Raw genomic sequence first — 14,559 nt, 5'->3', positions numbered from 1 at the left:
AAGTAACAGCAACAAAAACAGTATAAAAGGAACAAAACGAAATAAATGACAGAAATACAAAATAACAGAAGAAATGAGGATATGGTAAAAAAAACTGGCCCGCATTTATACTTTTGGAGTCTGGCCCTCAAAGAAAAGTAGTTGAAGACCCCTGGTGTACAGGCTTTTAAACCACTTAAGCGCGATTTTAAACAGTTGCTTTGACACGTTCAATGAAGATAGACAGCTTCTAAACTGTGGGACGCGGCAAAACGCAACGCGAGGTCCAGTCTGGTGTAAACAGTCATGGGCTGAAGGCTGCGTCGGTGAATCTCTGTCAGACAGCGCATCCGTGTTAAGTTCTCTTTCGTGCTTGAATGGATAAAACCATACAAGATTATGTCAGAAAGCCCGTTTTGTCTAGCATTTTCTTAAGCAAGACTTCAAAGTGTAAAATAAAATCTTAAATGAATGCAAAGAGTTGTGAAAATGGGAGTGCGGTGACGGTCAGATCTGCGTACTGAGACAGCTCTTAAAGGGGCCACGTTCTTAAACCTGCTGCTCAATGTGATTTTGTAGCTTTAATGAGTATTCTTCTGCATTTAATTTATAATTTAGCATTAAAGACTGTAAAGTGTTTGAGAACTTCCTTCAATTTCTGTATATTTCATGATAGCTCTCAATTATATTGTTGAATGGCTATAATTAATGTTAAAATAATCAATTTAATAGAGACATCAGTTACAGTACTAATATAAAAAAAAATTCTTTCATTCACAAAATGACGCTGTTAAAGAAATATGTTGTTTCTACATCAATTTGAAGATTAAATGTGAAATTATTAAAATGTAAAAGTATATTTTAAAATATTATTATTATGTGTGATTAATCGTGATTACAAACCACAAGTGACAAACCGGTCGCGTGTTTACAGACCATACACACTGCTTTCTATAAGTGAAGATACTCAAGACAAACGCATCGCGTTTTCTCTGAGTGAAAGTAACGTTACACAGGACAATCCCGTTGCGTGTTTACAAGCCATAAGCATTGCTTTCTTTGCGTGAACGGACAAACCTTTCACAATGACGTTTTACCTACTTTTAAGTTGCCACAGGTCCCTGAGGACTTACTTAAAAAATAACGGTACTTACAATGTCTTTATTTGCAGCTTTGCCTCGTTCAGTCTGGTGGATTTCCATGGAAAACAAAATAAATCCATTGCTCTCCTGTCAGGCTGGGAACAGTGTTCTGTGCTGCTCTGTGCAGCCAACAACAGAACACTTAGCATGCTTTGCTCTGCTTTGTTTACTTTTCCCATGGTGTCGGAACTAATTCACATATGTCGCTTGCGAAAACAAAAATGGCGGCAGCGCCATGGGTGGACACGTTCAGAAAAGGGGGCGATAATATTATAATAAGAACGACTACCTACGTCAGAAAGCGAGCGAAATCTGAACGGTTTGTTTTCTCACAGGCTTGCAGAGATAGGCTCACGTAAACAAAGTTGGATTGTCGAGTTGGTAGATGCACCAGACACCCAATTATAGCACTTAAACATTGAAAAAGTCAGATTTTCATGAAATGTCCCCTTTAAATAAGATTTTTTTGTGAATCTGGCCAGAGGTTTTAGGTCATTAAACTAATGTCATAATAATATCCCCTCAGTAGCAGAGGCTGCAGCATATTTTAACTCATATTTCCTTATGTTTTCTGTCATTAGACTGAAGTCAAAAAGTGGTTGTCAAACGCTTTTGAGAAAGAAATGAAGAGATGGGGTGATGGCATGGAACCTGAACTCATGGATGGATACTACTTCAGTGACCTTGCTGTCACTCTTATACCTGTAGGTTGTGGGTTCAAGAGTCTAAACCTCTTGTTTATGCATGTTGAGGTCACAAGTTCAAACTGAATAATACTGATTTCCTCTAGATTATGAGTGCATTGCTTTAGTGGCTCAAATCCAGTGTCACCACTCTTGTTTTATAGCTTATTCATTCAGCTGTGACAGACATCAAAACAATTATGGGATCTGAAAGTAAATCTGGATATATTATTTGCCACTTGGACAGTTTTCTAATAAGGTAAATACATTTACATTACTTTTACATGTACAGTATGCCTGTTTTAAGTGACTTGAAGGTACAAGTTTTATTTTCTCTAATGCCTGGGAAGTGAACCAACAACCTTTTGTAAGCGCAATGCACTACAAGTTGAGCTACAGGAACACATTTTTTTTGTCCTATTCTCATCGGATTGAAATTAGATTTAACATGTTTTCCTCGTTTTTCAACAATGGCAGCTATATGAAATGTCTTGAGGATCATACTAAAACAAAACAAGAAAATATTCCCAAAACTCTCAGTGCTAGTCTGGTTAACATTCACCTGTTCGGGTAAGTTTGATTTATCTCAATTGTGCAGTAGTATTTCATGTCTTTTTTTTTTTTAATTCAACATATTTATGCATGTATAGACAGTGGCCCAAACTTAACTTCCGGTAGACCCTACGGAAGAAATCAATAACTCCTGAAAAGATTTGATTTAATTTAATACAATTCATATAATAAAACATTAATATAAATGATTTTATAAATTAAATATAGTATAAATTGTTATAACCAAACACAGACCAGAAGTTAACTTTGGCCCATGCGCCCAATGAAATGTCTGTAAATATATATGTAACTCTTTACTCTTTAGTTGCTTGACCTGCAAGAAACAATTATGCAAAACAGTTGTGACATGCATCATATTTGCATTATTGTGTGTTGCTCATATAATCTAGTTGATATCTGTAAACAAGCAATCTGTTAATAACAAACAAATATAATCATACTGTAAAAGCCATTATGCTTCTATATTCTCAGGGATTATGTACAAAAGGCAGAAAATCTGTTCCCAGAGGAGACTAAAACAGCATGTTTGTCCACAATAGCAAACGTCAAAACAATTTGTCACAAATATTTTCTCAGTCGAATTCACACCGATCTAAAGGTTAGTAAAGAAAGTTACTGATGTACCTCAAGCTACTTTCAATATATTTTTTTAAATAAATTTATACCATGGTCTGTCTGAATAGTTTATTGGCAGGGAAACACAATATGATACATATTGTGATAGATGGGTCATGATACTGTCATGGATATACAAATTCCGAAATATTGCTATACTTTTTTTAATCATACAACGGCTTTAAAAGCTGAAGGCACTCTTTTATTTTCCACCGTGCTCGCTCTCACTTTTGAGACAATAGCCATATGACGTTTAAAGGTCTAGAGTGGGATTTATAGTGGCCACTAGCGGTGAGTTTGAGAAATTGAGTTTGAGCACTCAACTTCTTTGGTCGACCATGGCGAGGCCTGTTCTGAGTGGAACCTGTCCTGTTAAACCGCTGTATGGTCTTGGCCACCGTGCTGCAGCTCAGTTTCAGAGTCTTGGCAATCTCACTTCTGTGAGATACTGTAGATAGAAATAGCTTATTCTAAGGCAGTGGTCACCAACCCTGCTCCTGGAGATCGACCGTCCTGCAGACTGCAGCTCCAACCCTGCTTCAGCACACCTGTCTGTAATTATCCAGCAAACCTGAACATCTTGATTAGATAGTTCAGGTGTGTTTGATTGGGGTTAGAGCTGAAATCTTCAGGACGGTCGATCTCCAGGAGCAGGGTTGGTGACCACTGTTCTAAGGTAATACAAACATAACGGTTCATTACGTAAAGTCTTTATACACCTCTGAAGAAATAGTTTTGTATATTATATTGCATTTCTGTAAGTAGATCCTCCTAAAAAACCCACATTGCTCCTTGTGATTTAAAACGTGATTTAAAGAAATATTGTTGGTTGAGGTTGGAATATCGATACACTATCGCGAAGTTTGCGATAGTTTTCTGTATCGATATTTTGCCCAGCCCTACTAAATACTTGATTCCCATTGGCTCGAAGATGTGCATTAAAACCCATAAACATTGATAACATTGATGTGCACACGCACAGATTGGCGATCATTGCCGTAACTGACGAAATTAACCATCACCCGTCCGATCAAAAATTGCACTGCAAACATCAATAACAGCTTTACCTTGTTTTTAACTTGTCAAATGACCATGGTATTAGCAGGATAATCCACAGCTAGCTGTACTGAGGCAACTACCCTCTGCTTCACATCAACTGGTTATTCGCCTCTTCGTGTATTAAAATCCTTTAATACACAGCTAGCCGTGGATTATCCCTTATGTGATCAGTGTCCTAATCTAAAGATAAAAATGTAAGGAAGCATTACATTTAGTAATAAGTTTAAGTATTGTTAATTTGTTATCTGTTATTTCTGCACAGCCACTGTACCGTAAGATTTGGACTCAAGCCTGGTTAGCAGACCACGATGACGTAATACAGGGGCTGGTGAAAGAGCTTGAAAATCACATAGATAATCTGAAACAGCTGAAGCCTGTCTGCCGTGAGGTCAGAAGCGCTATCACATACAATTTGTTTTATAAATTTGTTGTACAGTTATGGTTTTTGAAAGTTCTGTAACATGCATAATATTTGATTAATTGCTCAATGATGAAATTACTTTGAGACTAGATGGTTAAAAGTAAGTGCAAAGGGAAGGTGAAGTAAATTATGAAAAACTGTTCATGATATCTGCAAATGTCTATTTTATATTTTATTATGTCATGCAAAGAATTTTTGAGTGGTTCAAGTGTGTATAAATTCCCAAATAGTGTAGTTTTGTGGCTCCGGTATATCTTAAGATCCTGTGTTTGTCTGTGTACATAGGAACTTGTGGGCGAGCTGCATGTTGAAGTAATGGTCGAGTATGTGAGGCGAATGATGAAGAGAAAACTGAAGCTGAGAGAGAAATCAAAGCAGGAACAAACTGCAGATTTAATGTGCAAAGACAGCCAAATAATCTGCTCTGTGTTTGCCGAAGCGGTAAGAGCACAACCACATGTGTAGATGAACACCCCATGTGCAATCATGTGATTTTACTTTATAGAATTCCAAAAGGGAAAGCCCATAATAATTTTGTTTGCATTCCAACACACAATTCCAAAATCTCTCTGTTCCTTCTGGAACATCTGGAATTTTGGATGAGAAAGTAGGACACATGTGGATGTCATAACTGTTTAAATACTTTCAGCGTCATATAAAATAGTCCACTCTGTTTTTCCTCCGAATCTCTGTCTGAATAGGAGTAACAATAGTGTAGCGAGGAAGGCGGGACGAGAGCCGTGGGGCAGGAAGGCGGGGCCGGTGGCGTGAGTGATAATGAGTGTCAGCTGTGCGACCGCCGGTCTCCGCCTTACTCGCCCCACGGCTCTCGCCCCGCCTTCCTCGCTACAAATAGTTTCCCTCTCAATTTGTGCTTTAGAAAGGTTTCAAAAGTCTCTGGGTTTCAATGGGGATGTTCTGTATAAACATTTTGACACCAAAAGAGATGGTTTATTTTTAAAAATAAAAACCTGTAATCTCTACGGGGTGGTTTCCTGGACAGGGTTTAAACCAAGTCTCAGACTTACTTAAATGTAAGTGGTGTCTTGATCGAAAACAGTTTGCACTGGAATATCTTAATACATCAGTGCCATTGTTTTGTCTCAAGATGCACACCAGTAATGTTTCTTTGTAAAGTATGTCTTCAAAAACAACTAAAATATCCTAATTTAACTAGGCCTAGTCCTGGTTTAAAATAATCCTTGTCCGGGAAACTGCCCCTCAATGCTTAAACAATTGTATATTTTAGTCTGGTATTTGTATGATTTGAAATGTAGAAACTATTGTATGTTTTCTGCTTGACTTGCTGCTAGCTGCTAGTAACATACAGTAGTCTGGTACTATAGTTTTAGACACAATATGACAAACAGTCATTCACAGACCAAATATTGATCTATACTCAATGTAAAATGTAGTTTTCTTTGTTTGCAAGAACAAAATAAATTGTAGCAAAACAGAATCTATTCAAAGTTTCTGTAAAGACCATAGAACTGCATAAGTACAGTATATTTTTTATGTGCCTCTCAAATCTATATTCTTTTCACAAGGGGTCAAAAGAGGAATGGCTTCCTGAAATACTGCCAAAGTTATCTGAGATTCTGAGGCTTCAGGACCCTGGGAGTCTACAACTTGAGATTGTCAGTCTAGCAAAAGACTTTCCTGATTTGAGGTTAGTCTTCACACTTATCCAACAAACGCATTCCAAATTCTCAGTGAGATTGATCCAACAAACACATGGGAATAGAGGTGCTGCAATAATGTCAAATATGTGAAAAATAACCTGTTTTCTGAACAATCTATTCTATTATACCCCAAAAACGAAATCAAGACTTTGTGGCAAATTTCATGATGACATTAAAAACTTGATCTCCCTGCACGTAACAAGCAACAGTCATAATGTTTACGCATTGCTTTGTGAGACGCTTCAATAATCATTTTTGTTTTTATTCTCTGCTAGTGAGCAGCATATTCTCGCTGTCTTGAACCTGAAGACCAACCTTTCGAGTTCAGATCTGCGCAAGATCAAAGGGTGTTTGAGGGACAACAGGAGCATTCTGAATGCTGAGTCTTCATCTTCCTTCTTTTCTAAAGTAATTGTGAAAAAGAAAATCCTATAAGTGCCTTTATCCACCTTTTTTTTTATTATTATTTTTTATCCACCTTATTTTTTTATTATTCTTTTTTTATCCACCTTATTTTTTAACGTGGAAGAAAACGATGTGACGTACTTGTCTTGAAACTTCTGTTTTATTAGCTGGCTAGTGGAAAACAATGGAAGTGGTGTCGCAGGAGCATGCTCAAAACACCGTAAAAACAGCTCAGGTGAATATTTTTCACACCCCCGATGTATTATAGTGGGAGGATGAAGTGGCCTGATATATCATATGAAGATATATTCAATTATTTCGCATTTTCTCTCAGAGTTGACGGGTCTTCGATGCACAACTATAAAAGCACAGATACGTTAGTTACCAGAAACTGTGCTCGTTAAAATTACAAACGACCTGCTTATAGCATCAGATAAAGGTAACATCTCACTTCTAGTCCTGCTTGACCTTAGTGCTGCGTTCGATAATGTAGACCATAACATACTTTTAGATCGCTTACACAATTATACCGGTATTCAGGGATAGCCACTACAATCCTGCCAAAATTAAAAATAAATAAATACAAAAATAAATCCATGAAGAAATGTAAAAAAGCGAAAATAAATAAATACAGAAATTAATTTTCTAAAAATAAAGAAAAATAATGATATTTAAATGTATATTATTTCTACATTTATTTTTTTGTACATTTTTGTATTTCTTTTATGCATTCGAAATTTTTACATTTTCACATTTATTTATTTTCACATTTATTTCTACATTTCCGTGTCCATATGGCAATGAGGGGGCGTGTCTTGCTACAGACATGGCAGTCGAGCACAGAGTGGTGCTGTAGGCCACAGGTAAACTCTAATGCCATAGTAGGGGCGATGCGGAGGGAGAGAGGTGGCTTGCGACCTGCTGAACACCGTGCGCAGATCGTGGTACTCCTCCAGGACCCCAGTCAAAGCGGCGGCTTCGACCTGCAACACAGAAGGCACAGAGACAGGAGAAGGGGCAGAACCCAGATAAGACGCATGACAAGAAGAGCTCCAGGCCAAAATAGAATTCTTAACCCAATCAATGTGAGGATTGTGCGGTGACAACCAAGGATGCCCTAATATGAGGGGAGAATCGAGGATGTACAGCTCAATACTCACAATGATTCCCAGCAAGAAATTCTTACGTGAGGGGTGACGTGAGTTATGGTAGCAAAGGCTGGCGATCGAGAGTGGCGATCTCGTTCGCGATGGTGGAATTCAGCCCGTCAAGGAATCGAGCGCCCCTTCGTTCCATTCGCAGAAGGCTGTTAACGTCTGAAATTTGATAGAGTAGTCTGTGATCAAATTCCTGCCTTGAGTCAAACGAGAGAGCTGTGCCACTGCCTGCTCACCTTGGGCCGGTCGAACAGCCTCGTCATTTCTGTTCGGAATTCCTCAAAGGAGTGACAACACGGAGTCTGGGCGTCCCATACGGCAGTCCCCCATTCGCGTGCTTGGCCCGTCAGAAGAGTTAAGACAAATGCCACTCTCGCCTCTTCGGTGGCATAGCAGCGTGGCTGGAGGGCTGGAGGGAGAACACCAGAGCACACTGCGAAAGAAATGGTCGGCAGGCATTGGGATCTCTGCTGTAGATCGGAGGACTATTGACGTGAGGCTCCGCCTCCGCTGAAAGTCCTCGCGGCGAAGAGCTGGCAGCAGCCTGGGTTATGGCGAGCTCTCGTCATAGTTCGCTGTCCTGAGCGAGTAACTCCGAGACCTGGTCGGTGAGGATTCCTACTTCCTGTGCGGTGACATTTAGCCACATGACCTGCTGTCCGAGGGCGACCCCCTGTTGCTGCAGGGCATTGCGGAGAGGATCCATCCCCGCTGAATCTCCAGTATGGTCACACCGTTTTGTCATGACTGTACGTGAACAGAAACTGCGGAGACTCAATTGCGGGAAATGAATAGGTCTTTATTGAAAAGTTTCCACAAGAATCCACCAAGAGACACCGGGCTCGGAGCCACGTGAGTCCGCGGGGAGAGGATTCGACCAGACCGCACTCACGGAAGAATCTGAAGTAGACCCAGTCCGGGAGATTCTGTCCCACGAAGGGAGGAACGCACGGCGGGGAGAACCCTCGACCCGCCGGCCGATTCTTGCCGAGAGAGGTGGTCGCTGGTGAAGCGATAGCTGCATTGTAGAGAGCAGGATGGTCTGGGAACTAAGGGAAAACAGAGCTTGAGAACAAGGGAACTAGGCACTGGAGACTTGGACTAAAGGAATAATACCAGAGAGTATAACTAGAGACTACCCCGAACTGAGAGGGGAAACTAGGCTATTACAATGACTAGACAAGACTAGAGAAGGTCAGGGAATGGCTGCAACAAACAACGGTCTGACACAAGACGAGAGGGATTAAATAGAGTAAACCTAACAGGCGGGAATAAAGTGCAGGTGGAACATAATGAGGGACCAGGGCAAGCTACTGATCAGGAACGAGCTACAGGGGTGAGAGTGATGAGGTGAAGGGAAACTGGTGAGGGGAAAGCCTGGCAGGGAGACACGGGTGCGGGGTGAGTGACGCAGACACCGAACACGTGTGGAGCTGTCAAAGGGCACTCCACGTGTTCGACAAAACAAAACACACACCCACACAAGACACAAAGCCGTGACAAGACTGAGATCACGACATTAAGAGGGGCTAAGACAAGAAAAAATAATACAAGATAATACAAACCAAACAACAAAGAAGACAAAAAAGAAAGAAAAAAAATCTCATCCATATGAATAAATACAAAGCAAGAAATTATCATTTATATTATCGAATAAGTCTAACAAAATTCCAGCTTTTTATTATTTGCTTTTGACAGAGTTTTTTAATATTGTCCCAAATAATTCTTAAATACTATAAACAGGGTGATTTAAAAATTACATTTGAGAATACAATTCTTAGCTAACAAAAGTAAGTTATTAATAAATAAAAAACCTTTGACCTCCTTTTTCACAGTTTCCATATTTAATTTTATATAAACGACATGTTAAATTTAACCACAATTATTGTACTTTGTCCAGGAATGATAGAAATATATGCTCTGAAAGAAAATATGCTCTGTGTTTTCTGGAAATGAGTTACAGAATTTACACAATATATAAACTCTCCCGAAGGATAAATACAGTTTTTAAAGGAATTTCTTTGATTTTTGGGATAAACTGGAAACTTTAAATAGGATGTATGTTTAAGCATTCGTTTGTCAAAGAAAAGGTCTAAATTCTTTCTTTCAGACTTGACTGGCTGAGACTTTGTCTAATATATTTTATATAATATAATTTCTCGCTTTTAAACTCAGTTGCGATAAAAAATGCGAACACGATCTATTCCATTGCTGACGTTTCCAGTCGACTCGACAGCACGATTTGGGAAGTGTCCTGTGCTGTTTTCACTCCTCCCCTTACTGCAGCCGCCTGCTCACGTCTTCTTTTCATGCGCGGCAAGGCGCATCTCGAACAAGCCTATAACTGCCTATTATTAGAAAATGAAAGTGTTTTTACACCCTTTATGTACGTAAACTTGTTGTTGGACACTCCATAATCCAAAGTAGGACCTTAAAAATCACAAAATATTTACTCTTTAAGACTGTCATCAAAAACTACAGATGTTCAGCATATAGTATTTATAAATATTTAGCTGGATAATGTCTATTATAAAAGTATGTTCCTCATGAACTTCATGAAGATTCTAGAATTTTTTTCTTGTTTGTCAACATGTGTACACTACTGGTTTAGGAGTATTTTTTCCACATTTTTAAATAAAAGTAAACTCCTCAAAACTATTGAATAACACAACTTTGTGTACTGTGTTGTGATTAAAGCAATCCAAAATAAACCAAATAATATGATTGTTTAGCATCTTTAAAGCTGTAACATTTTGCCTAGATCTTGAACTAATGAGTTCTTGGTGGTGGTGAATAGGTTGATATCGATGCCTCGAGATTGTTCGCTCTACCTTGTGTTATAGAGTGGGTAAAGTATTGAGAAAACAATGTTTATTATAAAGAAACGCTTTAGACATAGTAGAAATTGCATTTATCAGGGCTCACTGAAATAGTATAAATAAAGAAATAAATGTGTGCGTGTGCGTGCGTGCGTGTTTATAATTTTGCAAGTGTCCGATCCCGCACCCTCACAGCCATAGGCTTTCTGCGTTAACCAGCTACATTAACTGGCTGTTTGGCTTCGCTTGTTTTTGAAAGGGTCATTTATATTCTCATAGTTTGCCATCGTGTGTTGATTCACATTATTGGCATAAATCACTCATTTGTGTATAGGGACAAGTGTCCCATCCAGAATGCCAATCACTCGCGGCACACTCGCAATGGCATGGAAGCCTTGATGTGCCTCCATCATGTCGTGCCTGGCGAAAGGCATACGTATGTAATCAGTGGCAGGCTAAATTTGTGTAGAATTTTCTCTTCTGACATGGTAGTCAGGGGACTAAAATATTCTCTAGTGAAATTGTGCAAATACACTAACTGGCTCCGTGGACGGCGCCGTCTTTGATTTTAGACAACTATTCGCTGTCTCGCTGCCATAGTTTGACAAAACTCCCCATAACATTAATTCCCTTTAGACTACGCTTTTCCTGTCAAATGGTTTGCCAGCTGATGTGCCTTGGGGTAATAGGCTGTAATTAAAAACGCTAACAACCATCAGTGTATGACAATTTTATTCATGAAAACACTTCAATAGCCTACACTGAGTGTATACCCGAGTATTTTATTTGTAAAATTAAAACTAAGTTAAAGTAAAAATGTAAATTTAATACTAAACAGAATCTTATATTAAATTTTATATGTGAAATTAAACTGCGATGTAGAAAAGCTTTTAGCGGTATGAACCATCAAAGGCGATAAGGTATAGCTAAGACCAACCTTGCGAAAGTATAACTTACAGAAGGTATACTTAACTAAGAAGATTTCGGGAAACACGTATTAACGATAAGGTACAGCTTAAGGTATAACTTAAGAACGACGTAGCGTTAAGAAGGTTTCGGGAAACGCAGGCCTGAACCCTGTAATGCTTTTTATCACTAAAGAAATTCTTTTATGGGTCCTTTTTTTTAATTATTCACTCCAAGTCATCCATTTCAAGAACATTTGTAATCAAATTTGAGTTTTGAAATGAAGTGAATTCAAATGTTTGCACTATTTCTGTCTACAAAAGTAAGACAAAGCAGTTAAAAGTAGTATAAAATATATATCTTATTTTTACAATAAATATTTGACATTTTTAGCAGTTTTAGGGGCGGTTCACGGACAGGTCTTAAATCTAGTCCTAATTTAATTATCTTAAAATAATCCCTGTTCGGGAAATCAACCCTTAATGTCCGTGAACAATTTTGCAAATGTCACTTTAAATACATGTTTGTATTATTTGTAAATAGTTTATTTAGTCACAGTAGGCTATTTCAAGCCATTTTGTAACTTTACATCTGGAATGTAACAAAGTTTTTAGAGGGCTGTGAAATGTGTCAAGAAAGTTGGAAAAACTGTAAGATGCTACAAAACAACAAGAACCATTATGTCATGTGAAAAACAATGGTGAGATGTATTACATTTAGTCATTTTTTGATGTATATATGCATGCTTTATATATTTATTATGTATAGACATAATGTAATGTATTAATGTATTCCATCTGAAGTTGTTGTTGCGTGTTACAAGCTGTTTCATTACTAGGCCAGTACTATGATTATATTCATTGTCATGTGTAACAGAGGCCAGCTAATGAAGAGCTGTGCAGTGTGTAAACCTCACTCCCCGACCTCTGCGGTCTTTAGCCTCCTCGTTAGATCGCCCGACTCCCATGCCGGACAGACCCGGTTCGAGGGGCCAGTAGATTCGGTTACACGTGCATGCATCGATGCAGAATAATGAATGTCTTAAATACAATTATCTGTTGCTGGAGAAATAAATGCATTATTAAAATCCTTCAATCAGCAAATACTCATTTCTATCTAGTATTGGTCATTTATAATTATATTCATATGCATTCATACTGTAAACAAGTTTATAATTAAACTAGTCCTTTCCCTTTAAGTTATGACAGATTGGTTAGCCACAGGCTGCAAAACCACATGATGTGACGCCAACGTACAACACCCTGTCATACACTAGAACAGATCTTTGAATAAACAAAGGCTCCATTTTCTAGAAACAATGACATGTTTTATAGCAGTACAGTATTCTGGGTACTGTCCTGGATATAAAATGGGATGAGTCACTGGTTCCTCATCCTGACATCCTTGATCCTGCATGACCAGTGCCATTAGCTGTGATGACGTACTTTCCACTCCAGTTACTCTAAACAGCATTATGTTGACTATTAACCACAACTCAACATGCATTCACTCACAGCTGAGTGTATCAGTGAAATAGATCTTTCTTTAATCACAGTGGGATGTTTAGGCGAAGAATGTGTATTGTTGTTGGGTTTCAATGTCACCAAGACGATAAAACACAACAAATGGAATTATGGGTATTGAAGCCAATGGAAACGTTCAAAAAGTAACATGCAGAATCCAGTTTGTTGTATTGTCCAAATGCCTTATTTGTGCATTTTGTGTTAGAAGTATTCTTGGGCTTTACAATATAGGTGTATTCGTAGTTGTACATTTCTGTGTTTGTTTACATTTTAAAGCCCACTGTTCTTCTTTATAGCATTAGTGATTTTTCCCTTTTCTTTTGTTGGGTGCTTCACTGCCTACTAAGTTTAGCATTTACATATTCATGACTTTCAGTTTTACTTTCTCTTTCTTTCCTCTTCCCGGAAAATGGAAGAGATGCTTTCTTGGAGTGACCTCATTCTGGACTTTTGGGGACTTTCCCTCACTGCAGGACAGAAATGAATAGCATGAGTATCACGGCCAAGTGACCTTTAAGGCTATACTGCCATCTGCAGTGCATCTGACAAATCACAGCGATCGCATTTACACATTATGTACACATAAACAGGGCCTCCAGATTGTATTTATCCCCACAGATTCCTTTTCAATTTGATATGTTGCATGGTCAAATAAAAGACGATTTAAATAGGATTTCTTCACTCTCATGGAATTTTTTTTAAATATTTTACATTTATGCATTTGGCAGACGCTTTTATCCAAAGCGACTTATGTTGCATTGCATTATACTATACTAAATATGTGCAAACCCTGAGATCGAACCCATGACCTGGCGTTGCTACGCCGTGCTCCAACCACTGAGCTACATGAAAGCAGCATTAATTAAGATATTAGAAAATTCTGTCATTATTTACTCACCCATGAGTTATTCCAAATCTGTATAAATTTATTTGTTTGCGATAAACACAGAGAAAGATATTTGGAAGAATGCTTCAAACTGTTCTTGGCCACCCTTGACTAGCATAGGAAAAATGGCAACGGTAAGTGCCCCAGAACTGTTTGCTTTCCTACATTCTTCAAAATGTCTTCTTTTGTGGTCAACAGAACAAAGAAATGTATGAAGACATTTTTCTTACTATACTATGGTAGTCAATGGTGGCCAAGAACTGTTTGGTCACAAGCATTCTTCCAAATATCTTTCTCTGTGTTCATCAAACAAAGAAATGTATAAAGATTTGGAACAACTTGAGGGTGAGTAAATTTTGGGGCAAACTGTTCCTTTAAGCATCCATTCCTATGTTTTCTTGGTTACAAAATAAATTTGGGGGAATACATTTTCCCAGAAGATATATGACCCCAAGCAAAACTATGATAAATGATTAAGAAAAAGGTCGGAATGATTTTAAAGAAATTCTGTAATGCCTCAGACAGATCCATTTCAATTCAATTTGAAATCTGTTGTTACAGTATATGTTCCCATAGCTATTTAGTAATAAGCACTGAAAAATGTAAAAAATGTGCACAATTGCACATGTGCCAAAGAACACATTTTAACAGCTATACAAATGCTGATATTGATCTATGTAAATAATTTCTCTAAATGAGAAGTGCATTT

General features: G+C 38.2%; 1 protein-coding gene across 1 annotated transcript in view; it reads left to right on the top strand.

Annotated features, from left to right (window-relative positions):
• LOC130549773 (tumor necrosis factor alpha-induced protein 2-like) overlaps positions 1 to 13,637 on the top strand; it is a 38,913-nt gene extending 25,276 nt beyond the window's left edge. The window contains exons 5-13 of the mRNA XM_057327094.1: positions 1,703 to 1,825; positions 1,969 to 2,063; positions 2,282 to 2,374; positions 2,849 to 2,975; positions 4,314 to 4,439; positions 4,758 to 4,913; positions 6,020 to 6,141; positions 6,430 to 6,562; positions 6,727 to 13,637. Of these exons, the coding sequence (XP_057183077.1) occupies positions 1,703 to 1,825; positions 1,969 to 2,063; positions 2,282 to 2,374; positions 2,849 to 2,975; positions 4,314 to 4,439; positions 4,758 to 4,913; positions 6,020 to 6,141; positions 6,430 to 6,562; positions 6,727 to 6,783 (1,032 nt within the window). The 3' untranslated portion in view covers positions 6,784 to 13,637. The remainder of the gene's footprint in view (positions 1 to 1,702; positions 1,826 to 1,968; positions 2,064 to 2,281; positions 2,375 to 2,848; positions 2,976 to 4,313; positions 4,440 to 4,757; positions 4,914 to 6,019; positions 6,142 to 6,429; positions 6,563 to 6,726) is intronic.
• The last annotated feature ends 922 nt before the right edge of the window (positions 13,638 to 14,559 follow it).

The sequence above is a fragment of the Triplophysa rosa genome, unplaced genomic scaffold, assembly GCF_024868665.1.
Source record: "Triplophysa rosa unplaced genomic scaffold, Trosa_1v2 scaffold172_ERROPOS920077+, whole genome shotgun sequence".
Lineage (NCBI taxonomy): Eukaryota > Metazoa > Chordata > Actinopteri > Cypriniformes > Nemacheilidae > Triplophysa > Triplophysa rosa.
Note: the sequence above shows the minus strand (reverse complement) of the source record. Positions and strands in the feature narration are given on the sequence as shown.